The sequence below is a fragment of the Thunnus thynnus genome, chromosome 10 (assembly GCF_963924715.1).
Source record: "Thunnus thynnus chromosome 10, fThuThy2.1, whole genome shotgun sequence".
NCBI classification, from domain to species: domain Eukaryota; kingdom Metazoa; phylum Chordata; class Actinopteri; order Scombriformes; family Scombridae; genus Thunnus; species Thunnus thynnus.
Window position 1 is genome coordinate 13,961,298 of NC_089526.1, and position 21,705 is coordinate 13,983,002.

The 21,705-nt window shown below is 38.3% G+C and overlaps 1 protein-coding gene across 5 annotated transcripts; it reads left to right on the forward strand.

The window, feature by feature from the left end:
• The first annotated feature begins 696 nt into the window (after positions 1 to 696).
• On the forward strand, positions 697 to 20,732 carry ptpn6 (protein tyrosine phosphatase non-receptor type 6). Of its 5 annotated transcripts, none has more exons than XM_067601164.1 (16): positions 2,953 to 3,534; positions 3,923 to 3,948; positions 5,575 to 5,697; positions 7,233 to 7,427; positions 10,804 to 10,987; positions 12,053 to 12,169; positions 12,436 to 12,564; positions 14,037 to 14,133; positions 14,305 to 14,384; positions 14,545 to 14,691; positions 15,565 to 15,696; positions 15,834 to 15,988; positions 17,815 to 17,882; positions 18,005 to 18,156; positions 18,527 to 18,591; positions 20,380 to 20,732. In XM_067601164.1, exons 2-16 carry the CDS (start codon positions 3,941 to 3,943, stop codon positions 20,462 to 20,464), a joined length of 1,737 nt encoding a protein of 578 aa, XP_067457265.1. In that variant the 5' UTR covers positions 2,953 to 3,534; positions 3,923 to 3,940; the 3' UTR covers positions 20,465 to 20,732. The 5 variants fall into 5 exon arrangements, with proteins under 5 accessions (XP_067457261.1, XP_067457265.1, XP_067457266.1 ...); XM_067601165.1 differs by having other exon boundaries at positions 3,926 to 3,948; XM_067601162.1 differs by having other exon boundaries at positions 2,954 to 3,534; positions 3,867 to 3,948.
• The last annotated feature ends 973 nt before the right edge of the window (positions 20,733 to 21,705 follow it).

Genomic DNA, 21,705 nt, shown 5'->3' on the forward strand with positions numbered 1-21,705 from the left:
CCTGTCTGGAATAAATAATACTAATAACAATAACTTTATATATATATAGCACCTTTCATACAAGAAATGCAGCTTTATAAGGGCGTAATAAAGGCACATAAATGTCCCCAAATACTTAAAAAGAAAAACATTGTCATTGTGAGCATGTTAGACTACTGACATTATTTTATAGCTCAAAGAAAAGTAAGACGTTGGGCCGCTGTCTGGATGCATGCATGGATTCTACACCGTTCTGACAAAATATGTTCCTTCTTTGGTGTTTTCATAATGATGGTGGAGAATGTGTCCAACATGTCGTTCCAAAATATCAGTTGGGATGAGATCAAGGCCATAGCATACGAGTCACAGCATTTTCATACCTGTCAAACCATTCAGTGACCCCTCGTGACCTGAATGAGATCATCTGCTTTCATTAAATTTACAGGTTTTTGCTTTGTGAACGTAAGAAGTAAGTTTAAGTTTGTGCATACTTAAAGCTGACTGATACTCTGCTAGCAGTTTAGAAAAGTGTACAGTAAATGTTCAAACAAAACCAAAATTGGCAAGCATAAAGAACATACTTTGCATGCAAGCCTCGAAAGATAGAGAGGTGGAAAGAGGAGGAATTTGCATGGAAGCAAATTTTGATTTGCTGGAGAGCTGGAAAAGCTGAAAGGGAGAGCCTTTATTACATTGAAGAGATCGTGAGAGGAAGAGCAGGGGAAGAAGGGGACAGGAACAGACGCATTTACTCCCATAGATAGTTTAAGTCATTAAGAAAATTAGAGTAAATTACAGGGCGGGAGGATTGGCTAGGCTGGTAATGAAGCCTGATATCTTATCATCAGAGTTAGAACCTAAACATGAGGCTGAGTGCGAGTGAGTGACGGACGCAGAAAGTGGGAACAAGAGGACCTAACCTGGACGCAGTAATGCTGTCGATGTAACCTGACTCTTTCTGTGAGTTTTTTTGAGTTTTGGACAAACTCACAACACAAAGAGGAGGCTGGATTCAAACCATCACTTCCTACAGAGGAGCCCAGACAGCCAGAGACCCTGAGTCCAGAGAGGAAGAGCCCCTGCAATGCCTCGTAGGTGAGTGTCTAGTATTTGTTTAATGTATTTGATAAGGTAAGAAAAAAAGCACTTCATGTTACATGTATTTATTTATGTCGTTTTTAATCTTACTCTTTATCTTTTTTTTTAATCTTATTCTTGTCTCCAGTGTTGTAAATGTTTGTCAATGTTTACAAGTGCTCTGGTTTGACATTTGCTCTTTTGCAAAGTCACTGTGTGTCTTTTCTGTTCTTTTGCTTTTTAACCATTAACTGCATTTTCCACTTCCATTGTTCATTTCTACCTCCCCTGAAGTTTAGACTCTTGTTATGTTTCGCTTGTCTGTTAGTCAGCAAGTTATCTCAAAAACTTATCAACAGACTTAAATGAAATTTGGTGGGAAAGTAGGTCATTAACAAAGGGATAAGTAATGCTGATCCAGATGTAGATCCGGAAATGTTCTTAACACTGAGGTGTATAGTACATCTTTGAACATTTTCACTGCTTTCTCATTAAAAACTGCTCTTGAGTGAAGACATTTTGGCTCACATATCCAAAAATTGTCATTCAGTATGTAGAGAAAATCTAATAATGCCTTGAAACGTCGCTTCGCATTGATTTACACCATTGCCCACAATGGTTTAACACACACACAGATATTAAAGCGGTAGTTACTAGTGTCATTAAAAGCGGCATTAAAGAAATCTCTGATGGTGAGACAAATCTAAATTATCTCACGGTTCATATCGTCAAACATAAACAACTGTTCTCAAAAGGACATTTGGGGAAAGTGCTGCCCAAATGCCAAAAAACTGTTAAATATTACCAACAGTCCAAGACCATAAAGAAATTAACTTTACAAAGACATAAAAGCAGTAAATCCCCTCCTTCAGGAAGCTGCAAAAAGTGAATGTGAGGATTAATTTACTAATTGTTTCTGCACTTTCACGAAAGTATTATTTTATAGGTTTAGGGACAGAGAACAGAACAGCGTGTACAGTTAATTCTTCTGATCAGAGACGAATTTAATGCATTGCAACAGTGTGATGTGTTGCAACACTTGAAAGACTAATTGAATCTAGGGAACAATTTTAGTCACTCTGAGGCTGTTAGAAGTGTCACATTTGCCACTTTTCTGCAGGAGTCCTGCAGCCTCAGAAGTGAAGCTCGGTTGTGGCAGAAAAGAAAGAGAAGCCAAACCAGCTTCACAGCGAATCTGTGAGGAAAATAAGGCAACTTGCAGTAGCTGGCGTTAACCACGATGCTGAGACGAATGACACCTGCAGTGCTGTCTGTGTGTCTGTGTATGTGTGGGGGGGCTGCAGTATATAATGTGTTGTATAATTTTCCACAAATACAGTGCCAGTTTTAAGCATAATTGTCTTATTTTCACCCACATTAAACAGAACATCGTTTACACTGCACAGTTGTAATGAGGCGTGAGAAAAGAATTGTCATAAGGTGCTTTTTATGACTTCAAAACTATTCCTCTTTCACCTCTTGTAGGTAAATATGTTAAATGTAGAATGTCTTTGTTTCATAGGTTGTAAAAAGTTTGTTCATGTGATCTAGGTGTATGTTTTGGCAGTGTAATAAGCCTTCCCCTTGATGCAAGTGTGCTTGTGTTGCATTATGGGGAAGTTAGGTACACTTGTATGCCTCTAGGTGCCTCTGGTAACATCAGAGGGCAAAATTAAAACGCATCTGTTCTGTTGGAGTTATGGAGTTATTGCCTCAGTAGTCTGATAATGAAACAAGTTCGCAGTCGGTTTACCAGCTGAAAGCAGCAGCAGCACGCACACACATATAAATAGAGGGGGGAAGGTTGAACTGCAAATAAGGAAGTGTTCTGTGACCTTTGTGTTACACACACACACACACACACACACACACACACACACACCACACAGTCATACACACCTGGAAGTAAAGAACAAACAGACAACAGTGGTAGTAGACAGGTGGGTAGGCAGAGGGGAAAAGCTTTGCAAAAAGCAAACGGAGAGACAAAGAGTGGGCTTGATTACGAAGGCACGAAAAGATCTGTTACTCTGTATTTTGTGGATGACTTTGTTTTTCATTCCTATAACCACGGTGGAATTACAGGACAGGCGCTCTCACTCATGATTCACCGATGAATCAAACAGTCTGAACCATCTCTTGCTGTACTTTACTTTTTCGTTGCACTCCGCATAGAAGCGATGGAGCATCAGAGAGCGAGTTGCCAGAATTTAAACGTATTCTGCTCTCGACTATGATGAGATTTTGTTGCAGCTGTCATTAAAAAAAACGACAACAACAAAAAAGAGACACCACGTCTGTCTGTTGGAGGAATTCCGGCTTGTCAGCTATTTTTGTTCCTGTCTTGCTTTCACTATTTTGTGAAAGGAGTCGCAAAAGGAAGGAAGAGCAAGAGAGAACGACAGAGAGGAGGGGAGAGACATACACAGTGCGACCGCCTCGGCGAGTGTCAGTTGTTTTCAGAGGCAGCTGAGAAGAGTAAGTGTTTACCTGCTTTCCTATTGGGACGGAGAGGGGCCGAATAGGGAGAGGATTGGGTGGAGGAAAGTGTGTAAGGAGAAGAGGAGGAGAGTGCGGGTAGTTTGAGGGGATTGTTTTTTGAGAATGTGCTGAGATAGACATGAGAGTTTTGATATTAGATGGAAGATTGTTAGTGTCAGAAGTAAAGTAAGCAAAAACATGAGAGCAAAAGTGACTTCATTTCTATATTAACGCGAATGTGCTGCCTGTAAAGTGAGGAAGTAGAGAGGAACAAATTGTTTCTTTACAAGATCAAGAGATAAAACAAAATATGTGCTTATGCTTTTGAGGTCTGCACGTGCAGGTACAAAGTGACAATCTTCACTCTCCTTCTCTTTTGTCCCAGAAGAGGTGAAGAGACAACATGGTTCGGTGAGTCAAGTCCCCGCTGCTGGACACTATAGTGCTGTGTTAGTCAACTCTGGTTGTGATCTCTGTGTTTTGTGCAAGGCATGATGACAACTTCTCTGTTTCCATTCCTCCTTCTCTTTCTTTCCCCAGCTGTCGACTCGTCCTGTTCTGATCCTCTGTCATGTGATTTGCAAACGAGCTGTTCGGTGTCTGTTTGCGTAAAGAAATTGTGTCATAAATGTTAGTTCAGTAGTTGAGTAAAAAACCCTTTTCCTACCCTCACTTTAACGTTGAATAACATTCAAGCTCTTTAAAGGTTCCTTACTAGGTTCACTTTGCCTTGAGCTGAAACGTCTTTCTTTCTCTAACTAACTTTAATGTTTTTCAAATCTTCTTTCACAGCCCGTTTGTTGTATAAAAGCTCTTCTCAGTTGAACCCAAACTTGACAGAAAAACATATATTCAAGTTTAAATTCAAGCTTATTTTCAAAGCAAGCGAAAATACAGAGTTCTCCACATTTGAAAGTTGTATTCCGTAACATTTCTTAAGCAACTGCAGATTCATGAACATGCTACTGTAGTGCAACCGTGAAGCAACCACTCTGATGCCATGATGTGGAAAATGTCTTTATCGACTGAATTTAAACAACTGAATTTGAGAGCATGTGGTTGGGTTGCAGGAAATCTATTTTAATGAGAAATAGCCAATAGTTTGTTGAATTTTTGGTTAATATTTTTTAGCATTTTCAGTCTTGTTCACATAATCAATAGGTGGATGGCAACCCAGACTTTAAAAAAACAATTCTATTAGTTTTTTCTTTTTCAAGCTCAGAGACTGAGAGCCGAGCTTGACCACGACACATTTTTTCTGTCCTCAAAGGGCTCCAGGAAACTATCAAATATTTGGTCTGTACAGATGTGATTTTGTTACTGAAGTCCAGAATGTTGTTGAAAGGCTCTTCAAACCAGTGCTTTACTGGTTTATTTGGGTGTACCTTACACATGTGTATCATTAGTATTTCTGTTCTGATAAGTAGGCCTCAGTGAGGTGGCACCACAGGTGTTAATGAGTTATGTTTCCACATGTCTATAGTCAGAACTCTGTTTTCCACAGAATGGGCAGAATAAAGAATACAGTCTTTATAGGGGAATGCAAATAACATCTTTTCTATTATTCTTTAATCTATCAGTTATTTTCTTGATCAATAAATTTATCTTTTTCTGTCCTAAAATGTTAAAAATAAGGACACATGCTGATCACAGGTTATCGCACAACCCAAACGATGTCTTAAAATCGGTATTTAAAAGTATTCACATGTACCAGACTGTAGCCAGAAAATATTTAGTATGTTTATCAAAACTGTCATTGATTAATTTTCTGTTAATCAACTTAAATATTAATTACTTGATCATCTCAAAGATAGATTAGACTGTGGTGAGACCTGCCTCTCCCGCAGTGAATCAAAAGATTTTTGTTTTGCTATGTGGAAAAACAACCAGGTTATTGGATGTCGGTGTGTATAAAAGACCTATGAGTTTATATGTATCTGATATAAGTGTTGTGTATTGTAATCTGAGTGTGTAGCGGCTGAACTTCTACACATACAGAGGTTTCTTTTTAAAGTGTATACACGTGTGTTGATGCAGGTGGTTCCACAGAGACATCACAGGCCTGCAGGCCGAGGAGATGCTGAAGAATCGGGGCATTCATGGCAGCTTTTTGGCTCGACCAAGCAAGAAGAACGTAGGAGATTTCTCTCTCTCTGTCAGGTAATAATCTCTGCAAAATCCCTGAATCACTTGTTCTCGTTTCTCTTCAAACTCTACAGCAGAGAAGAAGTCGTACTTTCCTTTCTTGCTCCAGTGCTACTTCTTTATTCTTTGTTCTTTGTTGGCTCTTTCACATGATAAACCTTCAAGCAGAAAATAGATGATAAATAATTGTGATACTACAGGATCTGATCAGTTCAACAAGCCCTGATTTAAACACTGAACTCATGTAATGTTTTCTTCACCTTTTACTGTTGTTTTTGTTTACTTCCTAAATTTTTCTAACAGCTCTAAAGTTTATTGTAACACAAAAGTATTTTACAACTTTGGGACACAGAGATGTGAATATTCTTATTCTTCACACACGGAAATCAAATTTTCCGCTACACCATGCGAGCATGATAAAATCAGACATTGCATTTGTAAGTGTGTTAGTACTTTATACAATAATATACGTGCATCTTGATGCTTTTTTAAATTCTCGCAGGGTAATTGAGTTGATTTGGTTGTTAGACGCAAAAATATGAAGGCCTGCATTGAAATTAACCTGCTTTTACAAATGAATACATATTTTTTATTACTTATAATGCTAAAAATAAAATGATAATGAAGTAGAAAACTTAATATAACATCACTGATGATTGAAATACAGATAGAAAACCACGACTGAAAGGCCATCTGGTAAACATTTAGTAGGTTGAAGTTAACATCCTGAAACCTTTCCTCAATAGATTAGACTGATAACTTGTTTTTGTGTTTGTTCGTCAGGTTTATTTGATGTAAAGCTTGTGCACAACGCCCAGATGTTTAAGGTCAAGTTATACTGATCATAGTACCGCAGCCTGTTGTTTTCTAAATGCGAAAGCTGACTGTACTGATGTGATTATGTCAAACTGTGTAACTCAAGTTCATGGTGTTAGTGAGAGTTACTGCAGTCTGACAATAAAAAAAAAAAAATAGATAGCAGCTTTTCATTCTCACCTTACCATCACACATTTTTGTTTCAGAATAAAAGACACATCACACATGAGGTGGTTATAAACTGGATGAATGTGAAACAGGAACATCACGTGTTGGTTTTGTGACAGACTCGCCTCCAAAGGCTCCAAAACCCAGAAAGAAACAAGAATAATGAGTCTTATAGGCTTACAGATGTTTTACTTAATCTGAGAGTTGTTGTTATAAAATAATGTTAAAAATAGAGATACCGAATTTAAAAAAAGCTCTTATATCACTCTGATTAATAACTCCAGAGAAGTCGGAAAGTTGATGGAAAGTTAATGTGTGTCAATGTGTGTATGTGTCATAGACAAATGAAGGTACAGAACATACGTACTGTGTATTGTCTGTGAAATCGAATAAAGGTCTGTGAGGATCTGGTTTGATCTGATTTTACTTTTATTTTCAACATTTTGACTTTTTAGGCACCTAAAAGTTGTAGAAACATTGTTCCGTTTAAACTTTCACACCCAAAAAAAACCCCTGACACAGATGTTCTCTTCAATGTCATCAGTTTGATTTCTGTTTCTCCTCAGAGTGGGCGAGACGGTGACCCACATCCGCATCCAAAACACGGGAGACTATTACGACCTGTATGGCGGGGAGAAGTTTGCCACCCTGTCAGAACTGGTTGAGTACTACACAGCGGAGAACGGCACCCTGCAGGACAAGGACGGCACCATCATTGAGCTCAAATACCCCCTCAACTGCTCTGACCCCACCACAGAGAGGTCTGTTCGCTCTTTCTTCTCACCTGCACACTCACTGTTTAACCCCCAGTAGGTTAATGCGGCCCACACTCATCGGCTTGTATGAGCTGCCTCCACCTACAGTCTCGGGTTAAGTGTAATAGTTTTTGGTTAGGTGGTTAAGTAAACTAGAGTAAACTATGACAAGCAGTATTTCCTCTATCACTTGTTAATTTGATGGCGTCATTTGTACGTTTGATATTTAGATTTTTGAATCGTTTCCTGAGTGGGGAAAGTCTTTTTATTTGAAGCAGCTTTTTAATAATCGTGTTGTAATAGCATCTTTGTCAGAATGTGAGTCATTGAAATCAAACACCCACACTCCAGACAGCAAGAGCCCACCACTGTCGAAGCTTCATTCTCACATCTGCCTCACTGCTGCAGCTCATGGATGACGTGTGTCAATGATCAGAGGTGGGAAGGACAGTACATTTACTCATGTACTTGAAATACAATCCTACTTTACTCTAATGGTTTTTGTGAAACACTTTTTGGCCACTTGTCCAACACACAAAGACCACATTGCCACACAAAAATCTTACTGTAAATTGCAAGAATAACAGAACAAATCAGGGCACATAAAGGTCACTAATGCAAAGGGAATAATATAAACAGGAAACAAGTACATATAAAATACGACATATATACAACAAAATGGGGCAGCGCATTTTCATAATGAAAATATTTACTTTCTATTATGTTTCTTTTTTATATATAAATCAAAAAATGAGATCAAACATCATAGAAACTCCCTTGATAATTATTAAAAGAGGACCTTTTCGTCACTACTTTTAACTATTCAGCAAAATCAGACTTTGTACGACTCTACAATGGCGAAAACCAATCCTAGAAGCACAGCTGGGGGAGATACTGGTACTGGTTTATGCGGCCACACTGTTATATTTTTGATTACTTGTTTCCAAAAGAGTATACCCACATTCAACTACAATACCTGCTTCATTTTTACACCTTCTACATTCTTTCATGACTGTATTTTTTTACTTCTATGCATTTTTTGTATTTTGTCAGCTAGAGTTGCTAGTTGCGCTGCAGGTTAAGATTTTAAATTCAACATGAGATAAACTCATGAAAAATATCATTATGTCGATTAAAACTCCTGTACTTCCAAAATGTCAACTTCTCAGGAACAACCTTGTTTTAGTCATTTTGTGTTTTTTCAACCTATAAAGGATCGTGTCATTCGTCAAGTAATTGAAACGCATTATAAGGCTTTTCACTCAACATATTCATAACGAAACTTCAATTTTGGTTATTTTAACTGGGGACAACTCTCTGATGGAAACTTTTCTCCACAATGAGTACTTTTGATCAAGATTTTTTAAAATTTTACTAAAAAGAATGCTTTTGAATGCAAGATTTTAACTTGCAATGGAGCATATTCACATTGTGATATCGATACTACACACTTTTAACATTTAATTTTACTGATTATACCTGTCACTCGCAAGCATATATGTTTTCTAAATATGGTTAATAGATAGTGTTATGGAAATTTTGTAAAGCCTCTATCGGCATGCGGAGCCTTCCACATCAAAGACTCATCAGGCTGCTGCTGTGATCAGATAAAATCCTGATCTATTAGTTGTTTGTCAAATACATGCTCAAGAGCTAATATCAGTGTTAATTCTTGTCTGCCCACATTGTACATATGAATTCCATGACATTGCTGCTGGAGGTGGTGTTAGGTGGAGGTGGGTAATGGGAGTTTTTCTCCCAGCTGGCAGTGGTGGGCTGCTAAATGTTGTGTGACCGTAAGCTGCTTCAAGTAGGTTAATGTCCAACTAGTAATGAAAAACTCATAGAGCTTCACTCCTTTTATGAGTCAAGGAGGACACTACTTTCTATCGTGTGTGTATAAGTGTGTGTGTGTGTGTGTGTGTGTGACTGTGTACTTCACCCAAGCTGGAAGCTCTAACCTCTGCACCCCCCCCACCCCCCCCCACCCCCCTCCTTCTCTCTCTGTCAGTTGTCTAACTTCCCTTTTGTTGCTGCGGTTGGAAACTTTAAGTTTTGACACTTTTGAAAGCAATGGCCAGACCCTACTTGTCTTCCTCTATTGCACACTCCATCATGTTCTTGCTCACTCGTTGTCTTCCCCATCTCACTCAGTCTCTTTTATTTCAGTAAAGCATGATTACACGCTCCTCAGCAGGTCACCGTGTGATTCACTTTTCTTTATGTCTGTTCTCATGTATTTGGAAACTTATCTCTTCTCAGAAAAGAGGATAAACAGGGTTTGAGGCTTAACCTGTTGACATTATTGCATGTGATTAAGCCATGATTTAACCATGCACACCTTAGACTCTGGCATGCACTTGTTGTCTTCAACTTGTCCACTAACTATACAGTATCTATAGTAGCTATATAGCTTCTGCAAAATTGCACAGACAGTGCCATCCGCTGCAGGTGTGTCTTGCAACCTGCTGTAAATTAAAACCCTCAGGTGGAGTCTCATTTCAGTTTCTGTAAAAGCATCTACTGTGATTAAGTAAGTGATTAAGATTAAGTAAGTAATTGTAAAAGGAGAACATTTAAAAGCATGTGCAAAAGGCTTAAAGAGAGCAGAGTGAGTGTAGGGGAGGGGAGGGGGGTTATCTGTGGATGCTATATATTGAGGGGAGGAGGGGGGGTGCAGGCTATAAATACTTTGTCCTCTTCAGCCACGAAATCTGTCATCAGAAATTTTCCGACCGCAAAGCAGGAAGTTTAGAAGAAGAAATCGAGAACTGTGCCTAAAATTAAGTCACAACCCAACCCAACCCAACTGGGTGCGCGTTCACTCATTCACACATGCTTCACAAACACACAATACACAAACACACACTTACACACACATAGTTAGTTCAGCAGTGGACAGAAATATGACTTGCTTGCAACAAAATCATCTGCATATACCGTTTTTAAATCTTGGTTTAATGCATCGGATTCCGTTGTGGCTTTCTATTTCTGTTCACTGTATAGTGCATAACAGTCCAGTGCACCACATCAGTCTCTGACTGACAACCGCTTAGCCATGAATAGACTGATACAAATAAGTCACACAGCAGTCATAGACTCATAACGGTGCTTACACATACAGTGCACCAAGTAGGTAACAAAGGAAAAAGGATGTTTTGTTTGCATGCAAAAAGTCAACGTTAAAAATGTTTTCTCACAAAATACATTTAACAGTCAAATATCTGCACGAGGCAGAAGATTTCTTTTGCTTATCTGTATTTATGCAGGTCACAGCAGTGAACCATGGCCAGAAACAAACCCAAAATTAGCTCAGGGTATGCATATCTTTAAAAATGTGTAGATGCTGCATCATTAACCATCTGTGTTTTTTCTAAACCAGGTGGTACCATGGTCACCTGTCCGGGCCAAATGCAGAGAAGCTGCTCAGTGCTCGAGACGAGCCGGGGACCTTCCTGGTCAGAGTGTCGCTGTCCAAACCTGGAGACTTTGTCCTGTCGGTTCTGACAGAAGAGAGGAGCAGATCAGGAGGGAAGAGGGTCTCTCACATCAAGATAATGTGCCAGGTAGGCGCTTTTTCCTGTATGTGTGTTTTTTCGTGACATGTGAGATAGGGCGTGCATGAAACTAAGGGTTGCTTTTTGGTCATTTTTTTTTGCTTTGCATAAACAGAATTAGGAGAGTCCGAAACATTAGAGTCATGTCACAGAAAGAAAGACACTGAGGGGTATTCCCAAAGTTGTGTAGTGCACTTTGAAATAGGTTTACAGTCTCATTTCCCCTGTGTTGTGCAATAAGAGACTGTTGCTCATCTTTTAACTCTTTTGCTCATAACTGTCAGGAAGAGTTTTACTTCATTTGCCAGCCAACCATTGTTACCAGGTACAAAAGACAAAGTAAAAAGACATTTAAATTCACTATTGGTGTCTAAACAGTCACTGTAAATAGGCTGCGTGGTACAGCAACAGCCGCCTCACAGAGCCGCCTCTCAAACTCATTTTCATAGATTGCGTCCCTCCATCATCAGTCACCGTCAGGGCTTTGCATGTTACTTTTTAGCTGTGACTCACTTCATAGAAAACACGGTTCAGTCCTCATTTAAATGGGAGTCATTGTTTTTCTGCTCCGCTGGGGTGCAGAAGATTAATATGAGATTACTGGAAGGGTCACAAAGGCCTTTTCATGAGCACATGGCACAGATCAGGTGAGTTTCCCCGACCGTACTCGGCTCTAATCTTCACGGCTGTTGGTGGCAGACAAGTGCAAACACATCAGTATACATTAATCCCTTGTACACAATTTAACCAATAAATTCTGTCATTTATTTGATTAAAGTGTTGTAAAAATCGGCTGAAAATTGGCTGCAAGTCTGTGCCACAGAGAAAATACTCTCATACTCTTTTACTTCCTTTTGATAAAAAGATATGTAAAAATGATTGTTGCTAACACAAATATATGTTTACCCTCTTTTATTGAAGTGCCAATGTGTTCATTTTGTTTCCATGATGTTCTACAGTCATGTCGTGTGACTAGTCAAACGTTTAGTAGCTCTTTAGTCTTTATTTTTACACCAAACACTTTCTCCAGAATGACATGTTGTGTGTGTTATGTGTGTGTATGTGTGTATCCAGAATGACCGGTATACAGTGGGAGGCTCAGACATGTTTGACACGCTGACAGACTTGGTGGACTTCTACAAACGCAAAGGCATCGAGGAGATCTCTGGGAACTGGGTGCATCTCAAACAGGTGAACTGGGCTTTTGAGTTTGTAACATGTGTGAATGATTTAGTTTTGCACCACAGATTCAGCAAGTTGAAAGTCAGTGAGCCATTGTGCAATTATTCTGAATAATTTTAAAAGACGAGCAGTACAGCCCACAGATAGAAAATATTACTCACGTCTTTGAATGTTTGAATGTGGCCTGAAGATGTTGTGCGGTGCGCTCACTGGCTCGTACTTTTCTCTTTAACTCAATTATAATATTTTTCCTCTCGCTCTCTGTGTCCTGGCAGCCGTATTACTCCACCAGAGTGAATGCAGCAGATATCGACAGCAGAGTGAAACAGCTGGACCAGACCACAAAGCAGCAGCAGGAGGGCGAGGGAGACAAGGCCAAGGCGGGCTTCTGGGAGGAGTTTGATGTAAGATTTGACCCGACCTCAGTCATACTTACAGTTCCAGTCAAAGGTTTGGACACATGTTCTCATTTAAGGGAACGGGAAATTGTGTCCAAATCTCTGACTGGTTTTCTTCCCATGATGCTTTATCTGTAGTGTAAGAACCAGCTTACTATAAACTTGCTGAAATGTTCATCAGCCTTTCACATCTTCAGACTTACTTCCTCACTCTGGGTAACTATTAACTAGAGGTAATATACCACCATCTTGTGGTGGTGGAATACACCAGCTGCCTCCAGCTGCCATATTACATCATAACTCTAAGCAGGCTTTGAGTATGTTGAGTGTTCAGACTGGAAGAATGACCAAGTTAAGTATACTTAAAAAAATACTTGGAAAAGCTACTCACAGCTGCAACACATTAAAATAAATTGCAGATGATTGTGACTTGGGCTGCAACTAGTATTTTATCAGTTCATTGTTTGATCTATAACATTTCAGAAAATAGTGAAAAGTGCTTCACATTCTTTCAGTGCTCAAGTTTACATCTTCAAAATGCTTGTTTTGTCATACCAGCGGTCCAAAACCCAAAGATATTTAGTTTATGCTTTAAAAGATAAACAGGAAAAGCAACAAATCCATAGCAGTTAACAGGGAATGTTTGGCATTTTTGCTTTAAAATAACTTAAATTTTTAACCCTTATGTAGTGTTCATATTCAGCCCCTACACAGCAGTATTCCATCGTAATTAGTCTCTATGCCAAATTTTAAAGCACAAATCTATTTTGCATTCGTAAATACTTTATCAGTCATTAATAAATGAGTGATTAATCTTTAATTAATGCTGTTGTGTTTGTTTATGGAGAAAAAACATTCACTATCACATCATATTATGGTTCTATGTTATGTTAAACAGGAGAACATGACAGCCATCATTATTTCGATTAATTTTATTGAAGGTGAAGAATGCAGCAATATTTTTGAATGGTGATTTTTATTGATTTATTTATTAGTTATATATTTATCAACACACACAAAAAAATTCTAGATCATTTTAGGAGAGATTTTAGTTGAAATTACTGCAGGACCTGAGAGATTTCAGGCTGAAAGAATGATGTTTAGGGTGTTTTTACTGTTCTAAAATGTAAAAATGGGCCAAATTTTTATCTGAACAGTATGTAAGGATTAATTGATTATTATATTTGTTACTGATTTAATTGACTAAATGTGTTTTTGACTGTCTCACCTCCAGTGGTAACAGAGCTCCAGTAAGATCTTGTCAAAAAAAAAACATTTTACTTGCTCTTTGTCAAGTTTTATTGATAGAAGAACTATAAATTTACAGTTTGACTGACTTACTGTAAAAACTGTTAAGCATGCAAATTTCTTGTATACTAACAGCAAAAACAGTTTACTATCACGATTAATATATATTAGTATGTAGTATGGAATTGAGATACAGCAAGTATGACACAGTCGTCTCTCTCTCCCACCAGGCTCTTCAAAAGATGGAGGCAAAGGTGAAGAAGAGCAGAGAGGAGGGTCAGAGACCAGAAAACAAGAGCAAAAACAGATACAAGAACATTCTTCCCTGTGAGTTTTTTTATCCTCTCAACATCATTAAGCTCTAAATTAACCACATCTTATGTATGAATTCACAAGTTTAATAATGATTAATAATGATTAATAATAACTGAACTAAAAGTTATTATTCTCCTTCTCTTCCACCATTTCTTCACTCCATCCACTTGTTTTCTCCACAAGTCAACGACACCAGGGTCGTCCTGCAGGACACTGATCCCAGTATTGTGGGTTCAGATTACATCAACGCCAACTATGTTACAGTAAGTGTCCAGAGTCAGCGGCCTCACGGTAACACAAAATGATAAAAACACGAGAGAAAACTCATTTTACTCCTCTTTTAGGTTGTTGTTTTAATTGTTTATCTTATTTAAAAATATATATAATATTATTTGTTTACTGAAGTGATCTCATTGTCTGCAGAACACCTTGTGGGAGTCGACAGATCACAAAGTTTACATTGCCACCCAGGGCTGCCTAGCAACAACTGTCAATGATTTCTGGCAGATGGTATGGCAGGAGAACACGAGGGTGATTGTCATGACAACTAGAGAGGTCGAGAAAGGGCGGGTTAGTATCAATACTAAACTTTTAAGTGTGTTTCTTTCTTTTTTTTCTTTCTTTCTTTTTTTTTTTTTTAAAAATTATGACTGTGCCAATGATAGTATGAAACCCTGCTTATCGTTGGGCATCTTTCAAAAACATTTCCACTGAGAGAAGCACTTCCTGCTTTCTGCCGTTTAGAAACATAGTCACACAGTTTCTGTTACAGTCAGACTGAAAAACCTGCGGATGCTTTTATTAGAAATATTACACTACTGTAGTGTTTTGTAGTCTTTTATCTAAAATGTCAGATGCCTGCAGCTCATACTTAATGCAGTTACGTCACTGCAGTTGTTTCCATCAAGCATTAAGGGTCAGTTGTTCCCTGCAAAGCTCCGAATAGCTCAGACGCACGATGCTATAGATTACTGAAGTGACTGCAAGACAAGACCCAGTACTTTATGTTAGGGCCTCCGGCACTGGCCTATTAGATCTTAAGTGCTCAAAGGAAACTGGCGTAAAGCTGGAAAAGTTGCAGTAATCTTCATCCTTCCAGGCGTTTAAAAAACAGGTTTAATCTGGTAGAGGAACCCTTGTAGAGTAATGCTTCCTTCTGTCCACTATGTTTTTTTTTTCCATAATTAGTATTTTGTCAGAGTTTTCATTGTCTTCAGAAGAGCATTTTTCTATTTACTGTTTTCATAATGTGGCAGTGTCACGCTTTTTTAGATTCCAGCTGTTATTAAGTACCAAGTGAATAAATCAAAGTTGACCTGAATTAAAAGTCTAAAGCTTTGTTCACTTGTGGACTTGTTGACGTTTGTAAAACCACAGGTCCTTTGTACATGGAGTGGATTGTCCAGATTAAGTTTACTTAAGTTATTCTTTATTTTTCTGTAGAATAAATGTGTGCCATACTGGCCAGACCCTCAGAGCTCCAAGGAGGTGGGACCGTACGTGGTGACATCTGAGTCAGAGAGAGAAGCTGCTGATTACAAAGTCCGAGTCCTAGAGATTGCTCCTATGGACAAGGTAATCTCCCAACTCAACCTCTGCCCTCACTGCACTCGCTCATGTCAGCACATGTAGCCGAAGAAATATTTCACAATTTCATTTTACAAACACATTTTTCTGAGGCATCATCACCTTATTTTTTCCCCCTGTCACAGCCCAAACATTCCCGTACCATCTGGCACTACCAGTACCTGAGCTGGCCCGACCACGGCGTCCCCCAGGAGCCAGGCGGCGTCCTCAGCTTCCTCACTCAAGTGAACACTAAACAAGCTGAATATCCTGACGCTGGGCCCATGATCATCCACTGCAGGTACAGGAGAGCTGGAGACCAAAGGCCTCAAAACGCTTTGTAGATATTTATTGTGTCAGGAGTTTGTTAGAGCGTGATTGCATTATTTAGGCTGCAACTAACTATTATTCTCATTATTGATTAAATTATCAAATTATATTACTTTTTGATTCATCATTTATCTATGACATGCCAAAAAAGTGAAAAATTCCCATCACAATTTCCTGGAGTGTAAGGTGACGTCTTCAAATCAGATTATATGTTTTGTCTGACAAAGAGTCCAAAACCAAAACATACTGAATATAAAATGATATTAAAAAAACAAAGTAAATAAACAAATCCATTGAAGCAATTACACAATTAATAAGCTGTCGAAATTGTCATTTAATTTTCTGTTGATTGACTAATTAAATAATCGGTTAATTGTTTCAGCATTATGCAGTACTACCTGTCAGCAACGTTTCTTGATCTTCCGTTGAATTTCTTAAGTCTCTGAGAGGCTGATGTATTTGGGGGGTTTTGCAGGACTTGACAACATGTTTTTTAGATGGAGGGTTTTGCCAAATGGTGCGTCACACCGCCATTTGTGAGATCGTAAATCCCCTTTAAATGTGTGATGATAAACCAGGGCTTGTGGAAAACATCCAAACTTGTGTAATGTTGTGAAAAAAAAAACAAAAACAAAAAACCCCAAAACACACAAACACATATATACATATATACATATATACACACACACATACACACACAAACATATGTAGATGTGTATATATATATATGTATATATTTATTTATTTATTTATTTATTTATTTTAAAGTTCAGGTTTCATAATCTTAAATTAGGTGATAATACTTGAAGGTTTAAGATTAAAATGATCATATTTTCAGGATTAAGATTAGTAGTAGCTGAACAAAAGGTTTTGAGTCAACTGACAGTTTATCCTTTTGGAATTTTCCATGTGTGATGTGAGCGATGCTGAAGCTGCTCGTGCTTTTTTAAAACTTGTTTGTTAAATAGCTATATGACCCTTTGGAATGTACGAATGTTCACAAAGCAACAATAAGCTCGACAATACTTTCCATTAACACAGCGCTCGGCACAGGTTGCATATATCTCAGTTGTTCCATTCTCATATTTTAAATAGAACATAAAATTGTGTATCAGAAATATGTTTGGTTTTTTTTTCCTACTTTCTGTCTTTTGAATCTTATGACACCTCAGATGAAGGTTGGGAACCACTGCCTTAATAACTACTACCATGGCATCAAGTCCCTCTCATATCTGCTGCAAAGAAAAAAGGGTCTTAAACGTGTTTAAAAATGATACATGTGCATTTGGTGTCGAGCTGCAACGATTAGTCGATTAATTGATTAGTTGACAGCTATTAAATTAATTGCCAACTATTTTAATAATTAATTTGTTAAGAAAATGTCCAAAAAATGTCCAAATTATCTGATTTCAGCTTCTCAAATGTGAATATTTTCTGGTCTCTTTTGTCCTCTGTGAGAGTAAAATGAATATCTTTGAGTTGTGGACAAAACAAGATATTTGAAGACGTCATCTTGGGCTTTGGGAAACAGTGATCAACATTTTTGACCATTTTCTGACATTTTATAGACCAAACAACTAATCGATTATTTGAGAAAGTAATCAACATAAATAATAGATAATGAAAATAATTTGTTGCAACCATAATTTGGTGCATAACACAGGAAAACTCCCCAGTAAATTACCTCCAATAGAAGTATTCTGAATCTCCATAATTGTTCTGTTTTTTAAATACAGTTAATCATTTTTAGCCGATGGAAAGTTGTATTCACTTTGATTCTGCTGTGAATTTGTCCAGTGCTGGGATCGGTCGGACGGGCACCATTGTGGTGGTTGACATGATCCTCGAGACCATTGACACTATAGGTAAAAAATGTTTAAAGGAATCAGTTCTTTAGATGTCTTCAATCAAAAAAATCAAAACATCACTCATTTGTTTCCCTTGTTTCCATTCAGCTCTTTCCTTTTTCACTCCTCTCTCACTCTAGGTCTGGATTGTGATATTGACATCCCAAAATACATCCAGATGGTGCGAGAGCAGCGCTCTGGCATGGTGCAGACCGAGGCCCAGTACAAGTTCATCTACCTGGCTGTATCCGAGTACATACAGACCACCAAGGCCAAAGACTGCGCCTACATGGTGAGCAACGACACCTAGCTAGAGTCAGACTAAAGCCAGGGGGAAGACGATGATATTTGTCTTTTTCTGCTCCCTTGTGGCTGAAATATAAGCTGAATCGGGGGAAAAACGAGGACAGGTTCCAGTAAATAAAACAGATATATGTGTCAATAGGCCTTTGCACTTCTGTCTGCTGATTTGAACACCAGAGCCGACTTGTTCAATGTCAACAGAATGATATGTTATCAGAGAGCACGTTACGAAAGATGAACGTTGAGCCAGAGACAGAGAAATCCACCACATAGACTAAACCAGTCTCATGGCCTCTCTTTTTGTCTTAGTAACGCTGCATCAGTCATATGTGAACCGTCTCTCTGTCTCTCTTCCTCAGGAAACTGAGACGGAATATGGAAATCTGAAGCTTAAACACCAACCAGCAAGCAGGAAGGTCTCAAAGTGAGTGAGCGGGTGTATGTGTGTGTGTGTGTCGGTCTGTATGAGAAAAAAAGAGAAGAAAGAAATGCGTGTGAGAGTTGGACGTCCTTAATAGATTCACATCGCTTCTCTAAACCTCACACTGCCGCCCTACTTTCTTTTAAAAATCATGACTTAGTCACCAGCCTTATGTCAGCAGTTTCTGGGGGAAGAGTTGAGCTGCAGACAGTGTTGTTATGTCGAGAGAAGGAGTGGTGGGTGGAGGAAAGACACACAACTGCTGCAGCTGGACTCCACTCTAAAGTTTTTCATTCTGGGAACTACACTGCAAAAAATATTCAGCTTAACACACTATTTAACTTTATATGGAGTCTTGTTTAATTTAAAACAAGCAATGTTTGTATGTTTTTAGTTTTAACCTCCTGACTCCTGACTACATGAAATGCAGTTGTAAAATTAACCCTTGGGTAAAATCCGATTGCATCATCTGTGGTAGTGCCGTGTTAAGTCTGTTAAAACTATAACTATAGAGCCTTTTCCACAATACATGCAAGTACCAGTGTGTACCAGTACCATGTTCTTAACAATGAGCCCTGAAACTGCCTCCGGCTTTAGGTCATTGGAAAATTATTCCTATTTATAGTCATGCAAGCAGGTCAAATATTTCTTTTGTTTCTTGTATTTTGTGCACACATAAAGTCCCCTGTAGTTGGCACTCATTCTGTAAAGTGTGAGCATCAGAATCCAACAAAAAAACTAAATTAGTCCAAGGTGAATCTAATTCCAGCTTGATGAATCAGTTTATTTTAGTACAGGTAGGTAGTGGACGACAAAATCAATCATCACCACCTGGTGGCCTTGTTTCTGTTCGCTTGTATTGAGCTGTCTAGGTGAGCCAAGCATCACAGATGATATGAGCCTCCACTTTTCTTTGTTTTATTTGTGATTCTCAGCTCCAGTAAGAGCCACACGTGTCACCTCTTGCATAGTGGAGAAAATGAATAAAGTGTATTAATAAGGCACTTCCATAAAGAGGAGGGACTCACAAGCAACAGATTAACTAAGAAGGACCAAATAGCAGAGGCCAAGAGATCCGGATCTTTTATTCCCTAGTTTGGCCCAAGCTCCAACAGATCCAACATTTCCATGTTGCAACTTGATAGCATCTTTCATTAGACCCTCCCTACCTCCTAAATTCTCCCTTTTTTCACACTTGTAATGCAGGCTTTCTGTTAAAAAAAATAGTCTAAAGCTCTATCTTCTTTTTTCTACCTTTGAAAAGCTTCCTCCAGAGTCGCAGAGGACATTATTCAAATGTTTTCAGAGTAGTAATCTGAACTCGATGTGTAAAATCAGTAGAGTGGACCTTTAACGGATGACAGATGTAAACAAGATGATAGATATGTTTTGCAGTGTACAAACAAGTGAAATATATCCAGCTTGTCTCTGTTCTATTGTCTGAATAATGTTTTTGTGACCTTTGGACCCAGGCACCACTCATGTATAAACTGGGCATTGTTCTAATTAATCAATTAGAAAGGATAAAACAGCCCACATGCACTGGCCAGCTCGGTCCCAAACGCTGCAAAGTTTGACCCACTTGAGCCACTGAATAGTTGGCTGCCAGCTTTGAGTGATTGATTTACGGTTGGTTGGTCTGTTTAAATCGTTCTCGTGCGGCAGCCTGCCTCATTAGCCTCACTAGCGTCTGTGATTCACATCTAACAGATCTGTGTCTTGTTAGTGATTGCTGCAGGCTTGAAAGAAAAAAATCACTAATCAGCATTTTCTTTTCTTTTTTCTCTCTAGAAACAAGGAGGACGTGTATGAGAATCTGTCGAAAGGAAAGAAGCAAAAGTCAGACAAGAAAAGTGGTTCAGTGAGGAAAAGATAGAAGAGACTGTGAGGTTTTTATCAAAGATACGTTATTATATTTATGCAGGCACTTGTTTGTTTAAGAATCTGTCTTTCGCTGGAAGCCTTAGACAGAATAAAATTAAGGTTTAAAAAATGGAGACAAGGTAAAGCATTGATATCTTATATGTCACATGCTTTGTGATGCATTTGTTAAAAATAAAGGCAGAATGTGTGTGTAGACCTGTTGTTGTTTTTTATGTCTGTTATTTGAATAAAGACGCCATAATTTTTGTGGAATGATTCAATATTTTGGATGGTTTTGGATTTTGGATTTCCCATCAACTACTTTTCTTCAGCAGCATTAGCGTGTTTTAGCAGCAGATGTAAAGTGCCTCAACAGCAGGAGATAAGTAGCTATAATTTAACATACAAAGCTCAGTTTAGCTCTACTTTAAGGAGTGTGATGATAATAGACACACTTCTGACCATTTTTGGCACATTTGGGAGACTTACAATTCTCTCTCAGTTTATTTTCATGCAACTAAACCACCGATAAAAAAATAACTTTGCAATAAGGAGGTTGCATTTCTTTTTAGATTTGGTTACACTTTGGGTTGTTTTGACACATATTGTATGTAGATTTGGGAGACATTGGGGCACCAAATTCTTACAAGAGCACAGTTTGAAATGGGATTTGGTAACAGTAAACTGGAGGGTTTTGGCTACAATCTCCTTTTGTTAGACAACAATGTGTTGTCAGAATGCCATGTTTCATATGTTGGTTAGTATCGCTTTTTCTATGCACATTTGTATCTTTCTCAAGCGTAAACAGAAATCAAGTTTAGAACACAGACAGCACTGTAACTTGTTATCAAAATTGATTGACAAGTGTTTTAACACTAACACCAAACAATCTGGTGTTGTTAAATGTTTGATTACGTCAGCAGTTCAGTCATTTCAGTGTTTGAATGAACTTTGAACTTCAGCTTTTAAGCCAATGTAGACAAGAAGTTCAGAAAGTACTCAGGAAACTAAAGACAATAAAAACATCTATAGTTTCATGATAACTGGGCAAACTCCATCTGCTGATGAACTTGATGACTTACACTGTGGTCGGATTGTTAGTTCAAATACATCAGTAATGTTTGCTGATGTTTAATGCTGATTTTCATTCAGCAATTATAGGACGGCTTCATGGTTTTTCAAGTTTGTCCCAAATGAACATTGAAACATGTTTTTCCTGCCATAATCAGTCCTAGAAAATCCCTTCATAATGCA

Bases quoted from the DNA above. Each gene is read 5' to 3' on its own strand.
- ptpn6 (XM_067601160.1), top strand. The intron at 12,170-12,435 runs GTGAACTGGGCT...GTGTCCTGGCAG, and splicing joins ACTGGGTGCATCTCAAACAG to CCGTATTACTCCACCAGAGT. The intron at 14,692-15,564 runs GTTAGTATCAAT...ATTTTTCTGTAG, and splicing joins GAGAGGTCGAGAAAGGGCGG to AATAAATGTGTGCCATACTG.